The sequence below is a fragment of the Aspergillus karnatakaensis genome (genome assembly GCF_047715665.1).
Source record: "Aspergillus karnatakaensis strain CBS 102800 unplaced genomic scaffold BJY04scaffold_16, whole genome shotgun sequence".
Lineage (NCBI taxonomy): Eukaryota > Fungi > Ascomycota > Eurotiomycetes > Eurotiales > Aspergillaceae > Aspergillus > Aspergillus karnatakaensis.
Window position 1 is genome coordinate 388,018 of NW_027395728.1, and position 24,192 is coordinate 412,209.

Here is a 24,192-nt window from a genome sequence, read left to right on the forward strand (position 1 = left end):
TAGATATGCATGTAATAAAAGTCACCGAGTAAGTAGATAGTAAGGCCGAAGATACGGATATGGAATAACAAATTCTCAAGGTAAGAAGGGGTATAGATATTGAAGATAATAGAAATAGACAATATAGGCGCAAAAAAAAAGGGTTCATCTGTAAAGAGCAAGGCAGCCAGCCCCAACCCCATCTTGACGCGAATTAGGCAATAAAATCAAGTAAATAAATAACATAGGAGGGTCAAGGGAGTTGAAAGAGAAAGAGGAATAAATAAAAGAGAGGGCAAAAAAAAAGACTAGAACTCCGGTTCCTGATGCAAGTTATGCTGCCGCCGTGCCGCTCCGAGTGTGACCTGTTGACCTAACGACCGTCCCAAGAAAAGATATGCCTGAAGTCTCGAAAAGGATGGAGGTTCCGTCTCGAGTTTATTAAAGATAAAGAGGGTTAGGGATTTGGGTGAGCGAGGGATGAAGGAGAGGAGGTAGGTTGGAAGGGGACGTGGTTGATTGTTATACCTTCCCCTCAATTCCGATCTGCGCCTGGTGAGTTTGCTCCATTCTGTTGTAGTCTTCGTAGTCGTGCCCGTTCGTGTCCGCGTCAGCGTCTGGCAGATCGGTATCTTCTTGCGGAGGCGGCGGTGGAGGGGGTGGTGGTGTTGGGTTTCCGACGAGAACGACCTCATCAGCATCAGCGTCAGGCTCATCGCTCCTGATACTAGTGTCGTCGTCTTCGTCGTCTTCGTTGCCAGGACTCATAGCGGGTGGCGGAGGTGGCGGAGGCGTCAAGGACCGCTGCCGTTTACTTGACGAAGTGGGCGTATCATCTGGGGTATTCGCATCTCCGACACTAAGTTCATCTCTTTTGCGTTTGAGACTGTTCGTCCCACCTAGTCCGGTGCTGCCCTCATCGTCTGACATCTGCACGTCTGGTGTTCGGTCTTCGCCCTCGCTCTGCCCTCCGGCTGGTACTGTGGGCTTGGGATCGGATCCGCCTTCCTTCGTGGCTTTGTCGGCCTTGCGCTGCTCGTGCGCGTGGTGCTTAGCCACGGCTTTGTCGAAGAACTCCTTGCAGAACCTTTTAACTTTCTTTTGTTGCTTTTCGTCGATTTTGGTGGGATCGGTGACTCGGTTGTTCTTGAAATCTGAGTTGACGAGCTTTTTGGCGACCTGGAGGTGGTTAACAGCTGTTTGAAATTAGGGGATTGGAGTCTCACGTCTTTGGCGTATCGTTTGAGATCATCCTTTGGTAGCTTGTGCTTGAATTTGTCGACGACGTATTTCACATGGGGATAAAGCTATACTTGTTAGCATTCCAGCCGCCATACGTGATATAAAGCCATCCTACCGTGTTCTCGTAAAGCTTCTTTCGCTTCTCCTCACTGTAGTTTTTCCACTTTTCTTGTCCGTCCTTGCTGTCTGGCGTGGGCCTGGAAGGTTGAGGAGTGGCGGGTGTTCCAGTCTTCTCCTTAGGTGTCTGCTCCTTCGCGTTCATGATGCCATCAATGATATCCTGTAGCGCCTTGTCCCTTGACTCTTTTGGTGGTGGTGGCGGTTGAGGAGCTGGCTTCGTTGGCCGCGTCCACGTGGTGTCTCCCCGTGCTGAGTAGTAGTACGTGCGGCCGTTCGACTCGGCCGCGAACCAGCCCTGCGGCAGAGGGTCAAATCTTCGACGGAAAGGCCGAGGCGCGTGGTGATGCGAGTTTCTTGGACCCTGGGGTACGCCTCGTTTCTGCGCTGCTGGGCCGCGGGGAGCCTCGATTGACCTCGACCGTGATCTTGATTTGGGTCGTTGCTGTCGGTCGTCTGAGACATGCTCACGCCTCTGAAACTGGCTAACCGTTTGTGCAGAAGCATTGGGATCACGCTTCATGCGAGGAATCCGATAGCCGACTTCCAAGGTTGACCATACCTGCAACAAGACGGCGGCTTTCTGCTCTACTCTTTCATCGCCACAGCTTGTAAGCGGTTCAATCGTTGACTCAATCTTAGAGTCAATGATCTTATTTCGTGTCAGGCGAGGGAATGTGTCCAAGATGTCCAGAATTTGTAGCACAACGTTGTGGTCATCCTTCCACATGCCCAACTGAGAGTTGAGAATCTGGTAACCGTGCATCTTGACCACTCGATTGCGCACTCGCTCGTCGTCGCAACGTTGAATACGTCCCAAAAGTTTGACTGCAATCCACTTCTCTTTGCACTGCATAAGAGCCGCCATGACCTTTGTAACACCACTTTCGTCCAACGATTTGGGCTGCACACTGTCCACATATTCTTCGTCATCCTCACCCATCTTCTTTTTCTTCGGCCGCTTGGCTACGGCAGTGTCCCAACCATCCGCGTCTTCAATTCCCAGAGCTTCAATCGTGGCGTTCGATAGTTTGGTTCCCCGCTCCGTTTGGGTCTTCCCACCGATGAAGCCTGTGCAGTTGGGCTCGCCACAGTAACAGGGCTGAGGGTCTGCGCCATATCGATCCACGTTGTAGTTAAAGACGAGCTCCTCACCAGCTTGGATGTGTCGCTCAGCAAAAATACCCATGCGGAGCTTCTCCCCGACAACCCACTTGTCCACATAGCAATTTGGGTTGCAGGAGTGGTTACAGAATCGGCCCAGATTACCTTTCTTGGTCGCATCCACAAACTCGCCCTTGCTGAGGGACATGAAATAGAAATGTTTGATCCCTTCTTCGTCGTACTGTCTCATACGGCGGTGAAACGGGCCTTCGTTGATGACCTCTCCGACGTACTCAAAGATAAATTGGTGTGGACGGAGGTCTTCCTCAGCGCGGAGGCCATACCCCTTCTTCTCGGTCTTGATGACAGCCACATTGGCATATTCTCGTTGTTGAAACCGTTGATTTTGGCAGCCCGGACCACACCCACAGTCACCCATACATTCAATCTTCGTCGCACGGTTGATGCAGTCTGAATCCTCTCCGCAGGCTCGGTTCGTAGAGCTAGAAGGGTCTTGCCATAATTGTTAGTTTGAGCATTCAGCAATACGACAATAGCCATGATCGGTGTCGTATGGGGAGAACCATTATTTGTTGAGTTATTAAGCGATGAGATACTTGGGATGAAATCGCAAAAGGACGAGGACCAAAGTCGCAAGATAGACATTGCAGAGATTCAAACTCACCCCATTCTTCCGCACAGTCACATTCCATCGCGTGTTCCGTATAGCCCATGTACTTGTTGGCATATTGGCAGTAGTCGATCACCTCGAACGACTTCTGAGCCTCCTTCGTGCTATCCGGCAAATGCAAAAACAGCTGTGGTGGTCGCGGGACGACCTTTTGTGAGGAGCTGCGAGCCAACTTGGGAGGCTGCCCTGGTTCCAGCTTGACGGAAATGCCACCCCCGACCTTCTCTGTGCCTGACGCATCATCTTCACCCTCGTCTTTCAAGACCCTTTCGTCCGTCTCTAAGCTTTCTTTCTTAAGCGACGCTCGAGAAGCGGGGCGCGATTTGCCTAGGGATGGAGACGTCCTCTCGTCCTTTATTGGGGGTTCCGGCGACGCGGCGTGCGAGTCGGGGTGCAGCGTGGCCCCTCCACCATTAGAGATCGGAGCTTCGGTAGCATTTTCGGAGGGCTCCAGTTTCATCGCGGTAACTGCATCGGCGACAGATTCTGACTGAGGGTCCGCGTTGTCATGAGTGGACATGACGACACGGACAGGGCGCGCAAAACTATCAGAGCCAGAGACGGCGTGGCACGCGGGACCAGAACGGGAATTGGAGGAGCTCAAGCCGTGGGAGAAAGGAGGTTGAAGAAAAAAAAAAACAAAGAAAAGGTGTTAAATTTCGAGGGTCGAGTGGAACAAAAAAGGGAGAGTAAAGCGAGTAAGAAGAGAAGATTTGAAGCGGGAGAGAGAGATTTGAGGAGAGGAAGTTTTGGTAGAGGTTCTGTTCTTTCTCTCAAGTCGCCGCCGTCGAGCTTCTTTTTGCGGGTTGCCAAGACAAATAATATTTGTTCTCTACTCTCTATCTTCAGCCTGCTCACATACATCTCACTCTCATCTTTGCCTGTAGAACACCGATAACATCATCCCCATTCCCATTATCCATCCCCAGCCATCGCTCATCAGATGCGCCTCCGTATAGCAGTTAAGTCAGTATCATGGAGAGTCGTTTGAAAGCCCGGATGCCAACAAAGGCCCCTTGAATCTCAAAAACTTCTATCAATTCACCGATGAAAAGAACACCCCCGTGTCAAGCTGACTGGACGGCCAATACTCGACAAGTCAGCTCTGGGCGAGAACGGAAAGCTGATTCGAATCCATTCGGCTGGGGTTCTCTCTATCACTAAGTAGATGGGCATGTCAAACGTGAGCTTTAACTCCCACTCTTGAACTCAGCGTCCACTATGGCAATTAGAATTGCCGGGACGTAGCATCCAAGATACGGCGGTTGACAGCGGCCGAGGATCTGGTTCTGCTGGTCTCAGCACTTAACCCTTATCGTTCAGTTCGCATGTGGGTGGGCAAGCCACCATGGGCACTGATGTCGGACTCCAGCGAAAACGTGGCCAGATATTGTACCCCAGTACGGGTGTAGATAGTGGACGAAGTTGGAAATCTCAGCTTCCTGTGGGTTGGAGCAGATTAGCAGGTTTTGCGAGCGAAGAGACGGCGTTTTAAGGCAACACTCTGCATTGCAGCAACAAAGACGACATTTTCATGCCATCCAACCAATCCCTGATCCACTGCATGTCAGCATGCAATCATAGGCCACAGAAGGGCGGAATGGTCAGGACAACGCGGCATGGGGCGGGGATGGACGAGGAACGAATCTACACCGAAGACCATGGGCAGAATAATATGCAGGGAAACTGAGATGAGACGCGGCGAGAGGTGAACAAGGGTGGTCTGAGACTTGACGAGCAAACGACTCGGGGAATTTCCCACTGCCTTCGCATTGGTGCGGGTTGCGGCGCTTAGCGATTGGACAAAAGCATCCTATTCTCAATGTTGCATGAGCGAGGGTGAGAATGCAGAGGTACTCTGCAGAGTCTGTATGTAGATGAACCTGAGTTAGTACCTACCTTGGTCATTCTGTACAGGCCGTCAGGCAGTCTAAAAGATATTTGTCCGGTGTTGACTCTGGCGTCTTCTAGCCTCGGAGTCGTGGACCTTGGCTGGCCTTCGCCAATCCAGACGGAGAGTCGTGCATGAACGACCGAGCCGATTGAACCTTGAAGTGCAGTTGATCAGGGGAAACTCAAATCATCAGTCCTCCTTATCGAGTAATACATGCACCATCTCAATAAATAAACGAGGAATGCATGGTTCTTCAGAAGCAGCTAGAAGGGGACCAAGGGCAGCGAGTGTCTCATCATGCTACACAGAGGACGATCAGAAGTGCTATCCTGGTAGCCGGGACGATTCTTGTGTTTGAGGTGTTGCACTAACCAGCAATTGGAGCATAGGCGTGAGGATTGCGAAGAGGATGAGGACCAAGGACCAAGGATTCAAGGATGTCCGATGAGGAGGATCAGGATGAGGATGAGGCAGACGGGTACCTGAGCAGGTGGGGCTCTCCTCCTCCAGGCTCCTCATCCTCCTTTTTGCTTTCCGCCTGGCTGCCTGTGCTGCTTCCAATTCTTAAGACTTACATCCCTTTGCTCTCTTCCACAATCCCACCCTCTCTATCCAGCATCAGCTGCTTCTTCAGTCGAAGTCTGCATCGGGTGTCGCCATCTACATCACCTTTTGCATTATTCTCCATTCTTCTCTCCAACTCAATGCAACTCGACCTGTCAGCAGCAGCAGCATCCTCCTGCCGGGCTACTCCCGGACGGTTGATTCAACTCGGCGGGGCGTTGCCTCTCCTGCATGGCCGATGGTTCCTCGTGCATGGACCATTATTGACTGGGTATTATTATCGAATCTCCTTTCTCGAAACATGAAAAAAAAAAAAATCCTACTAATAATAATCCATGAAATAAAAGAGTCAAGAGTCAACCCGCCAACGGCCCCCAGGTGGCCAGATGCTACCTCGTTCAACGTCCCGTCTACAACGTCCCCGTTGATGTAGCACTACTATCATGGGCCTGAAGTCTTCTGGAACATATTTCCCTCGGGCGCTTTTCCCTGGCTAAAAACATCGACCAGAAGATGATAATTTCGGTTGACGACGATCCAAGTCGCTTGATGGGAGCAACGGGCCACAGAGACCAAGTTTCTGATAGGTTTGTTTCTTCTTTTAACCTTATTGTTGCGCTGGCCTCTTATGAGACGGGCCTGCCCTTCTTCGCATTTTACCTCAACTCCCCGTTCCAACGACCTCTGGGCCTTGACCTTGACCTTGACCAATTATAATCAACGGCTGGGCGAGCCGGACACGGCCCTAACTGTTTCCATATGATTCCTGGATTATTTCGTTGACCTCAAGGCTCCGAAGTCCCAGCCTTCAGGATTTTGGTCTCGCCTGCGCCTATTGCGGAGCCCCCAACCCCACTCTGCCTGCGGTTATCAACTGCCTCCGCCGCCATCCATCTTCTGCCAGTCATCGTTGGCTGCATTCCCGCTATCTTCAATAGGGCCAATGCACGCCGCTGCATTTCCTGTAACTGCAGCTCGATGGAGCACAGGCTCACAGCAATCATCGCTAATAATAAAACCATGCAGAAAGGAGTTGGTGTCGGGATGGATCGCCCGCGCTATCTGTTTCCGGGAGCTGGCCCCGAACCTCGCTCTCCTTGAAGTTTGAGCAACTTTTGTCTCCAAAACACCCGTCATGTCGATTACCCCCTCCGGACCCAACGTCCTGGGGCGTCAGTATCCGCTTATCACCAATCGCCTTCCCTCCATGATATACATTCGGAATGCGCTGCTTCCTTGAGGATATCTTGACTCCTGCGACCATTCCAAGAGCAAGAGCAAAGACGACATCCAGCTGAGCTGAGGTTCTCTTCTGCTTTGCTGTTGACGCCGATGGTGCAATATTTCATTATTTTTTCTCAACCTTTTCATACTTGCCTTTGCAGTGTGTTTGATTGAATCGTTTAGAATTTTCCGGCGTTTAGCTTTTGGATGATCTTGTCTTTTTTTTCCCTTTTTTTTGAATCTATTTTCCTTACCCGTTCTGACGCCGTAGTCAGGGAGTACAACAGTAGCCGCAGCCTGTTGTTCTGCCCCCCCCCCCTGCTCTTCTGAACCCCGTCAACCACCCAGCGCTTCGCAGTCGTGTGCATTGTTAGTCCATTTTTCCCTATTTTCCCTACTTCTTCGCGCCCTTTCCTCCTGCTCCGTACTGAGTACTCACACCCTTGCTCAAAATACGCATCGTACACCCCCCTTTTTTTTTTGAACGAGAGGGCTGTTTGCTTTCCTCCCGGATCCTTTTCAAACCTCGTTGCAGAACGCGTGTGGGCGCTTGGAATCATCTGAAACCATCGTTCTTGAAACACTATTCTCTTCTAGGTTGAACACGGCCTGATCCACCCTGGTCTGGTTGGTTCCGCAGACTTTATTTCTTTTTCTTTTCTTATTCTTCCTGTTTATTCTTCTCTGAGAAGTCTTGTCTTGCTTTCCCCGTGGCTCCTTCCCCATCGACTTTGGAGAACGCAGAGACGAACGAGAAGAAGTCAAGTCGACACAGTCCCTGCAGCTTTCCTCTCACCCCTCCGGACACATGCCTACGGTTTCCGTTCCGGTACTGGCCTGTGCAATTTCGATCTGAACGTCCGTTTGGCTAAGAGAGAAAGTTCCTGGGGAGAGATAGAGTGTCACTTGTCTCTCTTGCGTCTATCGTTCTTCGACCGTCCTCACTTTGTCCACCCGTTCCCCATTATTCCTTCTTTTGCCGTGTTTCTCAATTCCATTCTTACGTCTGTTTGGTGACCATGTGCATCGTTCAAGGTGTTTCTTCTTGACGTCGATTCGATCTCCAGCAACGACAGTTCCCCCGGTCCCTCTCGAGGTCAGGGTCACGATCCACTCTGTTTTTCCTATCGCTGTGTCTGATCCATTCTTTGTACCCTTGAACCTTGGATACCATCATTCTGTTTCTTCGCCTTGATTTAAAGCATATGAGTAACTGCAACTTGACCCATTTGCTTTCGCGCACTTGAGCATCACGTCTTATCCGCTTGATAGTTGGCCGTTCCCTCATTTGGAGCATTTGCACATCCTCCAGGCTCTAGCATCAAGACCCTCTATGAGTCCCGCTCCTTTTCTTGTTCCCCGCCCTGGCCTTCAATGTATACTGTCGATTGCATAATAATTGCCCCCTTCCCCTCCTCTTCGCTGTTCATTCTCTCTACTGATTGTCGTCATTCGGGTCTGTCTTCCTCCGTTGCGTTGCCAGCCCAATTTCTGATTCATTCGTGAGCTACCACGTGTTGATACACTGGTGTAGACGCATCATTCCGTTTGGGAGGCTCTGTGGTTATTATTCTTCTTCTATTTCCTTTTTATTCCCTTTCGCTTCAACATTCGTTAGTATCTAGGTCAGATCCACGGTCGTTGCGCTGACCCTGCACTCGTTGACGTTCCTTTCTATACTTGTGGTTCGTTCAGCGGCTTGTACGCGCGACGCGTCAATTCTTAAATCCATTGTCATCCTGGATCTAGAGACGCACTAGGTCTGTCTGTCCGTTGAGAAAAGTTGGGTATCCGCGGCTTCCATGGTCAACTGGATATGTCGAATCCACGAGAAAGACCATGGACTGAGGACGAGAAGGTATGTAACAAATGCCAGACTCGATATATCCTAGGACTTTATTTGAGACAGTGAGACGAGCTGACTACGCGTCCAGTATGCCCTCCTTACCGAAATCTTGAAGAAAGCAGGAGTTCACTCGCGTATGCTTGTCAAGATGATTAAAGACATGAACATCGCCCCAAGCTGGGCTGATATCCCTCTTCCTTCAGGTAAATTCTTACCCTTTTACCTCAGAGTCCTGACCTTATATTAAACGTTGGTCTCTTTGTCTGGGCCTTTGCTAAACATGAGCTTTTCCTAGGCCGTTCCCTTAATTCTTGCCAGTCAGCGTTTCAGGATATGTGCCATGAGCTGCCGCCCCCTCCAGTCAATCATGCAGTAGGGCCACCTCCGCCACGCCATCACGTTCCGGTACAGCAAATGCCCCATCCCGACCAAGGTGGTGGTAGAAAGCGGCCTTTCTATTCATCAGACAAGCCCTACTTAGCTCCTCGACCCGCCCTAATCCAACCCCGGCCGGCTACCAGCACCGCTCCTTACAGCAACGAGAGTGGTGCTCCGGCTATACTTTCTCCTGGCACAGGTGCTGTGACGGCCCGAGGCGAACCCGCACGAAAACGAGGCCGACCAAGCAAAGCCGAGGCTGAGAGACGCAAGGCAGAAGCCGAAGCCCGGGGCGAAACGTATCCTCCGCTGAGACGAACCGGCAAAGTCAAAGTTTCCTCCACGCCTACTAGTCCTTCCGGCATTGAAGCTGGTGGTCCTCCAATGTTTGCCTCTCAAATGAATGCTCGACCTCCAACCGTACCACAACCTGGGATGGGATACGTACCTCAGCCACCGCTACGAACGATGTCGATGTCTGGCCCCAGTGGTGAGGATCGGATGAGATCCATGCAGAATCGCGACATACCTGCACCGTTACGAGAGCTACCACGCCCTACAGACATCAGACAAACACTCCCTTCTCCCCACGCAATGCAATTAGGCCCCAGAGAGACCATCCCACGCATAGAGCCTGGTGATCGACCATACGAACCTTTACCCTCCGATAGACTTCCTTTTACAGATAGCAGTCGGCGAAGCCTTGTTCATCCCCCTCTTCGGCACACGGATGCAGGCCCCGCGCCAGACATTGCAGTTCCCTTAACCACAACGGCCGAGAAACGCACAGAATGACTTCCTCGTCGCGAAACAACCACGGCACCATGTTTTTATTTCCTATTTCAACGTGATACGATGAATGAGCTACACACAACATCGATTACCAGCGATAGATAGCATTGATTCGCCCACCTACATCCGCCCGAACTCAGAATCAAAACGAATTATGTGTTTCCCACAAGGGACGAAAACTACGACTAACGCATGCTCTTACGAGAGTACCTGCCCGTCTTTGCCCCGAAATATCTTCTTTGACACCCTGCTTTTAACCTTTACGCTCTCATTCAATTCGACTGTCTTACTTAATACTCTGTTATTCCAATGGGCGGCTCGACTGAGATTTATGATTGCTCATATCGGTGACCTTCTTAATTGATATATCTATTTGTGAGCCAGATTCTCTGCGAACGGGGAATCCACTTTGGCTTACCGCTTTGCCACGCATCTGCTCTGCGATCCAGCCAACTGGGTCGCGGACATACTTCCTTCCTGGACATATTCTTAATTTGGTTTTTTGCACCTCTTGCCCATTGATGTGTTTGTTCCATGACGCTCTGAGTTGACGAATTTGGTCCTTTTCGCAAAGCGATCCGCCGCATCTCAATCGCTTGCTTTCAGCGTTGTTCCCTTCTCGTTTGAACCGATGGACATGGAAGCTTTGATGATTATGACGCTGCTCATGGGTCTCTTTTTTCTACTGGCACTCTGGGTCAGTTCCGCTTGATTTCGTTGTTGGCTTTGGATCCGATCTCCTCTTTTACACCTATGAATCTCTATTGTCTTCCATTATCCTTCACGTGTCTAGATTCTAATGTCTTATGTACATGTATTTACTAGTTTCTGGTTAGTCTTGGGGGCGAGAGCCTCAATATAAGGGCTACTTAAATGTAGCGTATATACAGGAGCAGCCTGCTCCATCTCACATTGATATCATTCATTCCAAATCAGTGGGTAGGTAGTTCCAAACATCCACTCCTTACTTTTTATCCTGGCAGGACCTTCCGTCGGCCCCGATCTCACCAACGCCGCGCTAAGTTGGCTGCAGGCCGGGGGCCCTACGGTCATGGCCGCTACCTAACGCTGTTAGTAGACAGCGGGCGGGGTACGGTAATCGAGTAGCTCCTTCCTATTGCGGAATGAGCTTGGAGTTAGTACGGAGTACTTATGTGAGAGCTAGAGGGGGACAAGAATCTAGACCTGGAGGGACAGGATCTAATGATATCAGAGTGGTTCGAGCTAGTGTCTTAGTACATTAGGGGGTCGGAGATATATTTATATTAAGCTCGTTTTAGTGCGCGGAGGATTCTTGTTTCAGTGCTGGGCGGTGGTTACAGGTCGGGAGATGGTCCTACTTTACGTGTTTTGGGTAGAGTTTGTGACTGGGTATCGCACGAGCATAATTGGTAGTGAACTGACTCCCTTGAGTTCTGGGGGAGGAATGTGTTGTTATTCAAGTCTAGTTATATGGATGTGTAGCGGAGGTGTGTCCAAGGCCAAGAAGCGGAGTAAGTGTGTCCAAGTGCTCCGTATCTAGATCGTTTGATAGGGGCTTCAAAGTTCAATGGCGTTTGGCACGGTCAAGAAAACTGCGCAGTTTACCCCTGTGCCCTTCTGGGGGAGGGGTTCCTGTTCCCACTGTGGTGCCGGCTATGGCAATAGTGGAGGTGGATGTGGTGGGTTCTTCTGGGCTTGATGCTGAGACAGCCTGGGAGGCAATCGACACTGGGGCTTCCAACTGTGGCCTGGGGTTCTCTTCGTCTCCTTTTTGCTGGTTGGGGCCACCGTGTTTCAGTTGCGCTCGGAGCATGCCTACTGCAGCGCCGAAGCTATGGGCTGATGGCACGGCGGTTCGGCTGCCTATCCCTACGACGGGGGTGCTCATGGTGGTTTCACGGACTAGTTTCATCAATTCATCTTTTCCGTCCACTCGGCGAGTTAGGTACACCTTTGGCGGGAGGGTGCCCTGTCGCGGTAGGATATTTGCTCGGATGCGCTCGACTTCTTTGCGGTACGCGATTTCATAGATGTCGAACTCTGCGGCGCCGGGTGATTCGCTTACTGCGGGGTAATCGAGTTCATCTGGTTCTGCTTCAAAAGGTTTTGCGGATGTAGGGTCGTTTGATCCTAAGATTATCGGCGGTCGTTCTGTGCTCTTGATGTCAATCGGTTTCGAGCCGGTGAATGTTGAAGGCCCAATAAACAAGAAGGGACAGTCCTCTTCCAAAGGATCTCGGGCATGTCCTCGTGTCCCTTCAATACTGCGTTTTGTGGTTGTTGAACTGGCTCTTGAGAGTGGTATCTGGGGGGACGCTGATCGAATTTCATCAAAGGAATCCTCTCTTATTTTGATGCTTCGTATTGAGCCAGAGTCTTTCCTTGCTGGCCTGTTCATGATCCCACTATATCCGCTCGCTGGTTCGGCGTTTTCCTGCGCTGATATAGGGTCGCGCCGCTGTTGATGATACCCTTTGAGGACGTCATCACGCTCCAAAGCCTTTCTGTTATATGTGTTCAAGCTCTGGCTTTTGTTTGGGCTCGTCACACTAGGCACGGAGACACTTTCTTCTGGGTCCATTTCCATTGGAGGCTCAACGAAATGAGTCTCGTATTCCTGGCCAAGTATGCTTTGTATGGGTGTTTCGGCCCTGACCGAACCAAGAAGACTTTTAAACCTCTTCACAGCTTTCATCTATACTTTGTTAACCCTTCTGCCATGCGGGTAGACATCACGGTACATACCACGGCTAGGACATGGCCGAAATTGTTCGTAATAGCCAAGTTCATCTCCTCTTCTGTCGGGAGCTCTACTATCTCTGCTGTGTTTTCGCTCTTGGATAGAAGAGGATCTGTGCCGTTTCTGGTTACCCAGGGGTGTTCCTGCAATTTCGATTAGAGAAGCACGCAAAGCAGATCAGGAGGACATACACGGATCTCATCCATCCGTATTCTCTTCCCAGGGTCCTTTTCCAAGATCCTGGTGATCAAATTCTTGAACGAGTCGTCAAGTTCGTCTTCGCAAACAATTGACTCGTTTTTGATGGCTTCATAGAGTTCGAAGATGCTCTCCTTCTCAAATGGAAGCCTACCATATCGTAGACAGTACAAGGTAACGCCCATAGACCATATATCTGCTGCTTTTCCTGAGACGTCACCATGCTTTACAACACACAGCTCTGGTGGCAGAAATGCAGGAGATCCAGCAGATTTGGCTGTAAACATGTCCGAGTTTTTCTCAAACATCTCCGAAACCCCGAAGTCGACAACCTTGAGCACATCATCATTCGTCACCAGGCAATTATCTGGTTTTATGTCCCGATGCACGATGCCTTGAGCATGCAAATACTCAATTCCCAAAATGAGATCACGAAACCAACAGCGACAGCGGTCGTCATCGTATGGATCAGCCCTTTCATCAAGACTGACTTTCATGACAACACCTTTCTTGCACATCTCCATGACCATATATAATGAATCCTGCGTTGGATCATCCAGGACTTCTATAAGCGAGACCAGGTTATTATGGTGCAGCTTCTTCATAATAGCGATTTCTTCTCTGATCAGGTAGAGAGCATTCTTCGTTTCCTCATCCCCAATGCCCGCCCCCTGCCTGTGAAGGGGTGAGTTGAAGCCCTCGGCTGATCGTTTTGGGCCACGGGATCGCCTTAGAAGGTGCGATTTTGCACGTTTTCTCAGGCGTGTCTTGGAGAATTCTTTGACGGCCTATGGGCAGTTAGGTGGGCATGATTTCGCCGTAAAAAGTCAATATCTGGGCAGCCTTACGTATTCATTTCCGTACTGGTCAACAGCGACATGCACTGCGCCGAATGAGCCACGGCCAATCTCCTGTTTGATCACATATTGGTTGATCCTGTGTTCGGCAGTGCCATCATCTTGGCTAAGAGTGTACTCCGAGCGAGCATTGAGCGTTTCCTGGTTGCGGTTAGTGAGAACTACGTGTTTTGAGGAGGAGAAAATAAGATAGCAACCTTTACGGGACGTCGAGCTGTTGGGTTACGGCGATGGTGTCTGTGTGGACTCTCGAAAGAAGGAGTGGAGCTGAGATAGAGTACACTGTCAGCAGCTTACAGCTTCAACCTTTTGCAGAAGTTGTGCATATATATTTCGAAATCAAAAGAAATCATCCTCAAGGGAAGCTTACGCATAACGAGCTGGAGTTGGGCGGGGAGGTTGAGGATCTGGATGGGCAGCGGACCCTTGACTAGCATCCTGTTGTAGAGAGCTAGCACTCTCGTTGGCCATCGAATGTTGCGCAACGGGAAAGGGAGATTCAGCGGTGAGTGTGAGCACGGCAGTTGTGGTAATAATAATAACTAATGTTCAGAGTCCGAGCAGAGAGGGATGCTGAAATCCGGTTGCCTGGTCGGATCGGAGATGTGTGGGGGAAGCGGAGGGGCAGAGCAGGAGAGATAAGAAGAGGTCTTGCGGCGTGTACTTCACCGAGCTATATAGCAATATTAGGTCTGATGAGGGTATCGGGGGGAAGAAGCGAAAGAAGGACCAAAATGGCTGCCAGAGCCTCTGTTGTCGGAAGCCGTTGGATATGAATGAAGAGGGGCTCCAAGAGAAAGGTCGAAGCCGAAATTCTATCAAATGATTTGGTGAATTCGAACAAGTACCCTCCCTCCTATATTTAGAACGTCAACCCCATAAACTGCGAAGCTGACCCTTCTCAACTCTGCTGCAGCGTCTACTGCATTCTTCAAAGTCTCAATTTCCCCTAAAGGTGCTCACCAGGACAAGATCAATGGTATTAGTTGTTGTTAAGCTGCTTGTTGCATGTAAACATTCGTCGTTCACCGCCCCGCATCCTTCCAGGCACATCACTGCTCGACTCCGATTGCCTCTATCAAAGCAGCTCTAGTCCTGTCTCTACCTGCAATTTATCTACCTGGTTCTTAGGAATCTCACCTCGAGAATTTTGACCTGCAGTTTCGGAATCTGAAAGTGTGCCGTTCACTCAACAATGACGGTCTACTCCTTCTATATCTTCGATCGCCATGGTACGGCCCGACGCCCTTGAACTTCATGACGGCTGCTGACGGTCATCACTACTAGCTGAGTGCATATATAAACGGCGCTGGCTTCCAAGGCCTCCCTCGATTGCTGGAAAATCACGACCTACTTCCGATACCCCGACGTTAGCCAATGGACTAGCCCCAGCTGCCGACCAATCCACACGAACAACAGACGACGATGCGAAGTTGATTTTCGGTACGGTCTTTTCACTCAGAAATATGGTGCGGAAGCTGGGAGGGGAGGATGACAAGTGAGAGCTCTACCTACGGTTGTCTATGAGTAACGGATGGCGACTGACCGACTCCAGCTTCGTCACGTACAGCACCAGCCAATATAAACTGCACTACTACGAGACTCCTACAAATATCAAGTTTGTGATGCTCACGGATACCAAGAGCCCGAATATGAGGGTTGCTTTGCAACAGATCTACATCAATCTTTACGTGGAATACGGTAAAGCGGCTTGCATCTCGCGACCGGAATCCCTTTAGCTAATGAAAGCAGTGGTCAAAAATCCGCTATCTCCCGTTGAGCACCCCGGTGGTGTCGGTGTGAACAATGAGCTTTTCGAACAGTCACTTGAGCAATTTGTGGTATGCGATCTTTTGAACGTCGTACCATCATGGCCTAACGTTCGCAGACACGAGTTCTTGCCTAAAGGTATTCACAAGGCCATCATCTCAATTACAGCACTTTCGCATGTGTTAAACTCCTCGGCTACCGAGCCAAGCGGCGAAAAGTTAGTCTAGAAATGCCACTTTTGGCAGATGCTGCTCATGTCATGCCAACAGCCGTACTACAATAGCACATCCCGCAACCTCGCCCAGGAGAAGCGCTTCAAGATGAGCGCCCCCAAGATCGAACGATATGATCGAACGGTCGCCAGAGTCAGGATAATGGCAGTAGCAGCTCGCATGGGAAGCAGGAAGCAAGCAAGCGGCCTTGAAATCTCAGCCGATATCCTCGAACTAGGGGGAAGAACGAATATGTATTCAGAACAGAAGGGAGAAACATAACCAGCGATATCAAGACAATATCACAGACGAATTACATTTTTATTCTTCGCCAGCGCGCTCAGGGACAACTTAGGTAGTCCTCTTCGTATCAGATCGACCCGTTTCAAACGCCATATCAGGCAAATCATCCTCGTCAGGTCCCTCATTATACCCACTCGCAGCCTGCGGTTTCGCATGACGGCGTGTTCTTCCTTTACCCCTCAAAATATTCGACTTATCAATCGCCTCTCTCTCATCGTTGGCTACACAAAACTCGAATTAGATAAGCTGCCCAAGCGCCGACACGGGAAAACGGCAAAATTATGACAGAATGCAAGATTACGACAGGAAAGACACACCCAGCTGCTGATTGCTATTTGAAAAGGGCGACTGCATCGGATCATCATACTCGGCCTCGTCTCTCTGCACAGGGATACCCTTCGAGAAAGTCGCGTCGCCGGTCTCGTAGGCGTAGCTGTTGTCGTGGATGTCGCCGGAGACAGGGGCAGTGCGGTCGCTCTCACGCTCGTAGGCGTCTTCGGCGGTCCGCTCAGCGCGATTGGACATTTTGGCTAGCTTGCTATGTTCTTCGGGATGTCTGGATTGCGGTTGAATGTGGGGGAAACGAAGGGAAAGAACTCCGGCCTACGACGCATACTTATGCGCGCGCATTTCTTCTCTTACCTCTGGTCTTGAGGCAAGTTTGACTTCAACCGCACGTCAGGGTTGTGTCAAGGGTTGGATGACATGGGTGGACGGGCGAACCGTTGGAACCCATGCTAGAATTGGTGGTAGGCAGAATATGAGATATATGATCGAAAGAAAATGGAGGAGAAGAAATGCGGCTGTCAAGGTTCGATATAAATCACAGTGTATTTTCATGATTTGTAGATATTCGTTGCTATACCTCAGAGCGAGAAGGATGCAGTAGAAACCTGATAGTTATATCTTTGGGCAATGTCGAATGCTGAGCAGTTGATAGCCAGGTAGAGTCCGCCGACTCCAATACATCATTGTGACTGATTCAATTAACTGCCATCACCTCTACAGCTATTGCCAGTCTACTAATACTACAGATGTATACTCCTTCCAAGCCGGTTCAACGGAGCTCGGATAGCTCCACAACAAAACGGAGGGAAAGCCAAAGCCAAGAAAAATCTTAGCGCTTTAGCATCCCCGCCCACAAACCAATAAGATGCTCATTATATCCTATAATTGCGAGCGGCATATTACAGGAGTGCAGGAATCGCAGGGCTCAGGACTCGACGGGGAAATTGAACAAAGAAACCGGCCGAATCCAAGAACCATGCCTGGTATATAAAGCAGACAGGCAGGCGCCACAGCACCGCTGCATATGCATCTAACAGATCAATTCCAATTCCATGCAACCGAACCGAGCTCGCCCACTGCAGGTGCATGCAGGAGGGATTGAGAGCCGATGAAAGGAGGGTATCCCGCCGGCCGGTGAGATGCCCTTGCGAGTTTGGTCCATCACAGTTTGATATGAAGATCAGCTTGGATTTGATCCTTGCCCGTCTCCAGCAGCTTAATCCTTTGAAGGCTGAGAACGAGAGTCCGAGGGAGTGCCTGATGAATTGTCCAAAATCCACAGTACCTAGCAAGGCTTGGCTCAAGAGCAGAGCCGAAGCTTGAGCCGTTGAAACGGGCATATTGTAGGCTGTTCCGATTTTATTCGTTCAGGGCGGTTCCATCTCCTCCACTTTAGGCTCCAAATTTTTCTGGAGTTTGAAATTCTGGGATGTCGGATGATGGAGTCGATGGTCGGTTTGTCGCCGAGCCTTTGCGGCGAAGGCCTCACCGTCAGTTCAATCGTGTTAGTCAACCCCGTCCCCATCCATCCCACATCCGCAGTGTGCACACGGCACGAATGCGCGGTTTATTCCTTTCACTTGAACCAATCGCTTCTGCCACGGTCGCAATCGAAGGCGTATATTTCTCTGGCCTTAAGGTTGATTACAGCGTGAGATAATCTGATCAATGCTGCGTAGCTTGGGATGGACATCCCTTTCCAGGTCGGGAAGGACGCAGGAGTAAAGACACCAAAGCAGCCGGTGCGGCAACGGACTAGCATGGGACTAAGTAGATACGGGGTGTGGTCGAACCACGCAGGATTCAACATGGATCTTTCCGCGACGGGACCGAAGTCCGCTTGTTGGCTCGTTACCGGATTGAACGGGGGATAAACTGGGTTCAGACATGGTGATTTCGGTCTGGGTTGCCCTTGTCTGGCAAATGGTCGGCTTCAAAGTTCAGAGGATGAGTGGTGTTCTCAGGCAGGGAACTTGGACACCGCTATATCAAACGGGCCAAGGGACAGAAACCCTATGCCAGATCCTTGATCTTAGAGGAGTCGATATAGTTGAGTTAATCCGGTCGGTGATAATGATCAATCAATGAGGTTCAGCCGGCAGCATCAGTCCAATTGGCTTGTCAAATCATTAAATAGACCTGGAGTTCCAACTAACGTGCCACTTCTTCTCTGAGGTCACGCGTCAAGTTTCAGGAAAAGCGGAGGCCATGATCGGGTGAAGTTGGATGGATATCTAAATAAGAGTAATTTGAATTGTCACCGTAATACCATGGACCGACCAAAAGACGGATTCAAGACTTCGAGTACCCCTCTGGCGATAGAAGATCCAGAGTCAAGGCCCTAGATATGCCAAGATAACAATCGGCTTCTCAGACGGAGCAGTACCCTCCAGTATGCATATGCAATAGCAACAAGGGTGCGCATCCTCAAGTTCATGACAGCACCACAGTCAAAGAGAGGTAGATACACCCCGAGGCTGCGAGGATTCGCACAGTTGTCCTTCCAACTCTGCAGCTTTAGCAACAACGACCCTGTTGAATGCTGAAATCCTGCAAGCCCCACTCCACGCATCGTGGTCAAACAAAGTAAGAAATCTGTGGCTAAACCCATCTTGTCGGGACCACTCGTTGCTTTTCTCCCTGGATCCCCATCTTTGTTCACTTTGATTGGCCTAGAAAAATCCCTCGCATTAACCTGAGTTGCTCCATCCGGACTTTATCGACCGTGCTTTACTTACTTACGTTAGGACGGGATAATATCTGCCATCCCCAGCAGCATGGTCAGAGCGTCAGTGGAGAAGGTTCACCATTGGCAATTGCACATGGGGGAATTCGTGGTGGTCTACAACGAGGTCTTGTTGCACGACAGTCGCTACTACTCCATCCCGCGGCCAGCTGTGTGCTGCTAGCCTCCTCGAGTGCTGCGGGACCGATTAACGGCCGAGGTCTGGGGTACAGGGAGTCGATCTCAGCCGTACTTCGGAGCTGGAGAATTTGGGAATAATAGTTAGTAAATGATGGTTGTGATTCAGGAGTCAGGTTATGCGTCTAACGCAAGAATGGAAGCTGAGCATACTCCTCATATATCCACCTTCCAACCAAGGTATCGGAACGGTATCAGACCGTCGACTTTCAAGGTCGAACGACCGGGTTTGTGACTCTAAGAGTCTACACTACTACTGAGCTGCCAGCTGCCAACGGCCCAGCGGACTGCTTGCTCGCTTAATTCCATCATAGAACTGCCTATCTGGGCGCAAAGGAAGACATTCCATCCTATAATCAACCATAGCAACAACTTCAGCCATAATACGTACATCCGCATCTCTGACACATGCTAACTAACCCCACACGGATCCCCAACCAAATGGGGAAATGTGCATAGCTCTCGATGACAATCTCCCATACTTTACCATATTTCGTCCGGTCAAAAGGCCCGTGACTGATCACACAGTCTCACTCAAAGGGTTCTGCGTAATCGAGGCATGTTGAGAGATGCTAATTAGTCAAGCAGGAGAATGCTGCCGGTGCGAGGCAACTGAAAAGCTGCACAGTGGCAGCATAAAGTCATCTGTAGATTTGCTTCCTCCAACCAGACCCTGTTTATATCGAGTACTTCAGCTTGGCATCCTTCAAGAGATCCATCCGTTGCTTGCAGATGGAATAAGGAAAAAGGCCAAGCTAGCCAAATTTGTCAGTGTAACAGGTGCTATACGAGTCGACCTGCGAAGCGAAAATGTTATCATGGTCTGGTGGAAAGCGTAATCGCACTCAGCTCCCCTCCTGAGCTACCCCTCAGATGCCTTGAACGAGCGATATCTTGGCGACCAGCGTACGGAGTAAAGCTCTCTCGGCCTACCGCCACAGTTGTAGCTCAACGACCATCAGCCACCAATCCCAGCGGTCCTTGAACCGCATCTAATCAGCCCGAGGGAGGCCATTTGCTGGAGTAAATAACGAGATGCGGGGAGTTGACTCCTGCACAGCCTCAATAATTCAACATTCGAGTCGGGAATTGGCTTGACTAACAAGTAGTCACAACGGGTTCTTTGGTTCATATCAATCCATTCTCTAATCCTTTTGGAGGACATCATACCAGAAACGGAGGGCATCATCCGACTTGTTTTCGAGGTCGCCCGCCTTCTTTCAAGAGAAAGAACCACAATGACTGGTCGCGTATGTCCCTCGTCAATCGCCATCCCGTTGCAACCCGCCAAACAAAGGTGGAAGAGTGATTACCCCATAAACAACACATCACTCAAGCAGTCGACGATCCAGAGTTTCATCTAAGGCACCATTCTCTGAGAGGATACAGCTCCCTTATGGAGCACGTTGTGTGCGGAGCGTCCCGGAGAAGGGAGAGCGGCGCGCCACCTGGTATATTATTGCCGACGCTTCAGATGAGAGAGAAAGTCGTGGAAGTATGCGTGAGCATTATTAATCCGCACACGAGCGCCACTTTAGCTCAGAGCATGGAGTAAAGTAGGAGTAAGTGTGTCCACTGCGTTATCGTGGTTGAAGCTCTTGGTCTCTCTGGGAGCGCTGCATACTGAAGAAGTACTGTTGATATCATACCACCTATGCGAGCAGCTGATGAGCAGCACAGGCAACATTGGCCATGCCGGCTGTTCGAGTCGAATTGTCATTTGATAGAGAAGAGAGATCATGATACGCTGCGTCGATCATTCTGCCACCCACGTTGTCGCTGTAAGATTCCTGATCTGTGGCTGTAACAGTATGATACGAGATTCTTTCGATACCATACCGGTATCTGAGGCAGCCACAGCAGTGCCAGCAAGTACTGGTACACCCTCCAAGTCAGGGATCCGCGGCCTCCTAGCCAGTACCATCTATGGAGCTGCAGGCTGCAGGCGGTAGAAAGCGTGGATAATGGATGATGAAAACTGTTCCCACAGTCGCAGCCAACCTGCAAAATGTAAAATAACCTCGATTCCCAGCCTGGCAGTGTCGTAGTTACATACTATACGTACTATAACTACACTAAGAACCACAAGTACCGCCTGATTTCTGCTCTTATTTCTTCCCTTTGCCATCTGTTCTTCCCCTAGGAGGCAAACCTTGCTTCCCATTCATCTTCAGCTCCTTGTCTTCTCTAACGCACCCCTTTCACCGCATAATAATAGCAAGTCTTTCATCTGACTCAAGTGAGCATTGATTCAAACCTTAGGGACTATAGAAGCCAAGACTTTGTGTGGTTCTCCACTTGAGCACCGTCCCATCTGGGCATTCCGTGCCTCGCTCATTATTCTATTATTCTTTTTTTTTTTTTTTTTGCTTTCTTTTTTTGGTCGTGCAGCTCCCAGAGTCACTTCCGTCAGAGACTACTGCAGCCTCAGGCCGACCGCCGGACACCACCGCCGCGGCCACCACTTTTTTCTAGTATAATTTCCCTTTCGCCCTTCCTGACCTCCTCTTTCTTTCCCTCCAACTTTCAGCTCTTTACTTTTGGTCATACTTGGCCTCTCAGCCTTGTGCTGTAGGCTTTGAAGTCTTCCCAAGCTTCTCTTATCTCTCTCAGAGACTCAATACATCTCATCGGGGACTATCTAATTCCCTCCTCTTTAGCCGTCTCCTTCTACTCACCGCACATGACTCCACACACTGCTTCTCCTGTACCCTCGACAGTCTCCTCCGCCGCAACTTCACAGATTTCTAGCGACCATGGAGAGCGACAGGTAACACAGGCTTTGGCGGGCATGAATTTGTCTGCCTTGAATGGGGATGCGGCGCTTCCTCATTCAGTGAAGCCCCCCAAGCAAACCATGGCAAATCGCATTTCACGCATGTTTTCGAGCACCGGAAAGTCCACCCCTAGAGAACCAGAATCGTCGCGCGAACTATCAGACAGCAGTTCTGATGGCGGCAAATCCGGTGTTAATGGCTCCGGGAAACAGTCGAGACCTCCTTCGAGACCTACATCCAAGCCGCCATCGAGAGCACCATCACGGCAAACATCTACCAAAGATGTTAACGAGAAGAAACCAAAATCCGCTGGAGGTAAGGACCAAAAGGAAGGATCGATTGTACAGAAGCGCTTCGAGGCGTTCCCGGACAACACCCACGCCCATCATCTGAAAAGTACTCGACGCCAGGAGAAGCTGACCGATCTCCTTCGGGATATGCTTGGTGGCCGGAAAAAGGACGATCATGCCGAGGATCAACAATTATCTTTGATGTCGACCTGGATTGACCAGTTCAAGAGCGAGCGGGATAAGCTGGCTGCCGACAAGAAGGGCGGCCCCAATGCGACCGCTTCACTCGTCGATAAGTACGGCAAGTGCCAGGAGATTGTCGGGCGCGGTGCTTTTGGTATTGTCAGGATTTCTCACAAGGTAGATCCGAAGGACTCCAAGCTCGAGCAGCTTTACGCCGTTAAAGAATTCCGCCGTCGTCCCCAAGAGACAAGCAAGAAGTATCAAAAAAGATTGACTTCGGAATTCTGTATTTCGTCGTCGCTTCGCCACCCTAATATCATCCACACACTCGACCTGTTACAAGATGCCAAGGGCGACTACTGCGAAGTTATGGAGTATTGTGCTGGCGGTGATCTCTACACTCTTGTGCTGGCTGCGGGAAAGCTAGAGGTTGCCGAGGCGGACTGTCTGTTTAAACAACTCATGCGAGGAGTCGAATATATGCATGAAATGGGCGTCGCTCATCGCGATCTCAAACCCGAGAACCTCCTCTTGACCACCCACGGTGCCCTAAAAATTACAGATTTTGGAAACGGCGAGTGCTTCCGTATGGCCTGGGAGAAGGAAGCGCATATGACAGCTGGACTCTGCGGCTCAGCGCCCTACATCGCACCTGAAGAATATATTGAAAGAGAGTTTGACCCTAGAGCAGTCGACATCTGGGCCTGCGGTGTTATCTACATGGCTATGAGAACTGGGCGGCACTTGTGGAAACTGGCTCGCAAGGATGAGGATGAGTTCTACAAAAGATACCTCGAGGGTCGCAAGCACGAGGATGGTTACGGTCCTATTGAGACCTTGCATCGGGTAAGCCTCAAGTCTGAGAAGCGACGTATCGCAGCTAATCATGCTTTCCCAGGCTCGCTGCCGCAATGTGGTCTATTCCATCCTTGACCCTAATCCTTCTCGCCGTATCAACTCTTCACAGATCCTGAAATCCGAATGGCTTCGCGAGATCAAGCTCTGTCAAGCCGGCGAGGAAGGCTTCTAGGGCCTTTCGCAGCAACTCAGCGCTGTATTCGTTTTCGGGGAGGGTGTCGGGCTTGTCTCAGCCAGTCCAATCTTAACCCTGGTGGTTACCCCATCCTGTCTACCTCTACGATAGAATTGGGTGGTTATGTGTTTCCCCTTTTCTTTCCTGCTGGAGGTATTATCCTTCCTATACAACCATAGAAGGAGGACTTGTGATCTTATTATAAATTATGCCTGTCCACGTCTTTTTCCTTTCCCACCTTTAGTTTATGGGGTTAGTCTGGCGTCACGTTCTCATGTTAATGCAACGAAGATCATGACCTTTGACTAGTCTCGGTCCCAGTCCAAACATATACACTATATTAACGGCCTTTATGTTGTTTCTTTGTTCGATCATCCTTTCCTTTCTCTACAATTAGCCATGCTTTACGAGGGTACGGTTCCGGCGTTTCTATTCAGGTTTCAGGGTATGGGTTGGGACACTACATTTTACTGAGATAATAGATCAGATTAATCAATACATGAAAAGCAAGCAACCTTGCATTGCTTGCTTTGAATACATCATCGCCACTTACATTGATTACTATTCAATTGCTGTCGCGATGGACGCGAAATCAAAAATCATGTGATTCCCGACATTCATTACATCATCCCCCTCAATTCTAACCATTTCCGGCCAGGACGACATAAAGTCTTGAGGAACATCATCCATGGCGACGCTACCTACCGGAACTCCAGGCCGAAATGGTTAGCTTTAGCTAACGTAACTATGCTCCAACTAATTACTGGTTATTTGGGCTGGGCTAAGTGGTTCGACGGCCGGTTTT

The 24,192-nt window shown here is 50.1% G+C and overlaps 7 protein-coding genes across 7 annotated transcripts; 4 read left to right on the forward strand and 3 right to left on the reverse strand.

Moving 5' to 3' along the window:
* Positions 1 to 341: 341 nt before the first annotated feature.
* Positions 342 to 4,160, reverse strand: set2 (SET and WW domain protein). Its single transcript, XM_073718501.1, has 4 exons — positions 3,128 to 4,160; positions 1,337 to 2,955; positions 1,206 to 1,286; positions 342 to 1,158 (listed from the first exon to the last, which is right to left on the reverse strand). The coding sequence occupies exons 1-4, from the start codon at positions 3,651 to 3,653 to the stop codon at positions 502 to 504; spliced, it is 2,883 nt and encodes a 960-aa protein (XP_073572887.1). The 5' UTR covers positions 3,654 to 4,160; the 3' UTR covers positions 342 to 501.
* A 1,446-nt stretch (positions 4,161 to 5,606) lies between these two features.
* Positions 5,607 to 6,480, forward strand: BJY04DRAFT_185703 (uncharacterized protein). The gene is made up of 2 exons (XM_073710805.1): positions 5,607 to 5,862; positions 5,939 to 6,480. The coding sequence occupies exons 1-2, from the start codon at positions 5,732 to 5,734 to the stop codon at positions 6,042 to 6,044; spliced, it is 237 nt and encodes a 78-aa protein (XP_073572888.1). The 5' UTR covers positions 5,607 to 5,731; the 3' UTR covers positions 6,045 to 6,480.
* A 1,892-nt stretch (positions 6,481 to 8,372) lies between these two features.
* On the forward strand, positions 8,373 to 10,011 carry BJY04DRAFT_32673 (putative AT DNA binding protein). Its single transcript, XM_073720146.1, has 3 exons — positions 8,373 to 8,673; positions 8,750 to 8,864; positions 8,957 to 10,011. Exons 1-3 carry the CDS (start codon positions 8,632 to 8,634, stop codon positions 9,832 to 9,834), a joined length of 1,035 nt encoding a protein of 344 aa, XP_073572889.1. The 5' UTR covers positions 8,373 to 8,631; the 3' UTR covers positions 9,835 to 10,011.
* A 1,366-nt stretch (positions 10,012 to 11,377) lies between these two features.
* Positions 11,378 to 14,079, reverse strand: BJY04DRAFT_206672 (putative calcium/calmodulin dependent protein kinase; the record flags this gene model as incomplete). The annotated part of the gene is made up of 6 exons (XM_073713746.1): positions 11,378 to 12,508; positions 12,559 to 12,696; positions 12,745 to 13,539; positions 13,600 to 13,749; positions 13,806 to 13,875; positions 13,979 to 14,079. The coding sequence occupies 6 exons, from the start codon at positions 14,077 to 14,079 to the stop codon at positions 11,378 to 11,380; spliced, it is 2,385 nt and encodes a 794-aa protein (XP_073572890.1).
* Positions 14,080 to 14,803: 724 nt separating this feature from the next.
* BJY04DRAFT_216788 (TRAPP subunit BET5) lies at positions 14,804 to 15,872 on the forward strand (the record flags this gene model as incomplete). Its single annotated transcript, XM_073715858.1, has 5 exons — positions 14,804 to 14,840; positions 14,896 to 15,106; positions 15,164 to 15,309; positions 15,361 to 15,595; positions 15,662 to 15,872. The coding sequence occupies 5 exons, from the start codon at positions 14,804 to 14,806 to the stop codon at positions 15,870 to 15,872; spliced, it is 840 nt and encodes a 279-aa protein (XP_073572891.1).
* Positions 15,873 to 15,941: 69 nt separating this feature from the next.
* On the reverse strand, positions 15,942 to 16,418 carry BJY04DRAFT_216789 (uncharacterized protein; the record flags this gene model as incomplete). Its single annotated transcript, XM_073715859.1, has 2 exons — positions 15,942 to 16,114; positions 16,211 to 16,418. 2 exons carry the CDS (start codon positions 16,416 to 16,418, stop codon positions 15,942 to 15,944), a joined length of 381 nt encoding a protein of 126 aa, XP_073572892.1.
* A 5,369-nt stretch (positions 16,419 to 21,787) lies between these two features.
* Positions 21,788 to 23,384, forward strand: BJY04DRAFT_206673 (serine/threonine protein kinase SAT4; the record flags this gene model as incomplete). Its single annotated transcript, XM_073713747.1, has 2 exons — positions 21,788 to 23,200; positions 23,253 to 23,384. 2 exons carry the CDS (start codon positions 21,788 to 21,790, stop codon positions 23,382 to 23,384), a joined length of 1,545 nt encoding a protein of 514 aa, XP_073572893.1.
* Positions 23,385 to 24,192: the final 808 nt, after the last annotated feature.

Excerpts from the sequence above, each read along its gene's own strand:
- set2 (XM_073718501.1), bottom strand. The coding sequence starts at position 3,653 with ATGTCCACTCATGACAACGCGGACCCTCAGTCAGAATCTGTCGCCGAT. Across the intron at positions 2,956-3,127 it reads TGACTGTGCGGAAGAATGGG|ACCCTTCTAGCTCTACGAAC; the intron begins GTGAGTTTGAAT and ends AATTATGGCAAG. Across the intron at positions 1,159-1,205 it reads TCAAACGATACGCCAAAGAC|GTCGCCAAAAAGCTCGTCAA; the intron begins GTGAGACTCCAA and ends AACCACCTCCAG.
- BJY04DRAFT_185703 (XM_073710805.1), top strand. The coding sequence starts at position 5,732 with ATGCAACTCGACCTGTCAGCAGCAGCAGCATCCTCCTGCCGGGCTACT. Across the intron at positions 5,863-5,938 it reads CATGGACCATTATTGACTGG|AGTCAAGAGTCAACCCGCCA; the intron begins GTATTATTATCG and ends ATGAAATAAAAG.
- BJY04DRAFT_32673 (XM_073720146.1), top strand. The coding sequence starts at position 8,632 with ATGTCGAATCCACGAGAAAGACCATGGACTGAGGACGAGAAG. Across the intron at positions 8,674-8,749 it reads CATGGACTGAGGACGAGAAG|TATGCCCTCCTTACCGAAAT; the intron begins GTATGTAACAAA and ends CTACGCGTCCAG. Across the intron at positions 8,865-8,956 it reads TGATATCCCTCTTCCTTCAG|GCCGTTCCCTTAATTCTTGC; the intron begins GTAAATTCTTAC and ends AGCTTTTCCTAG.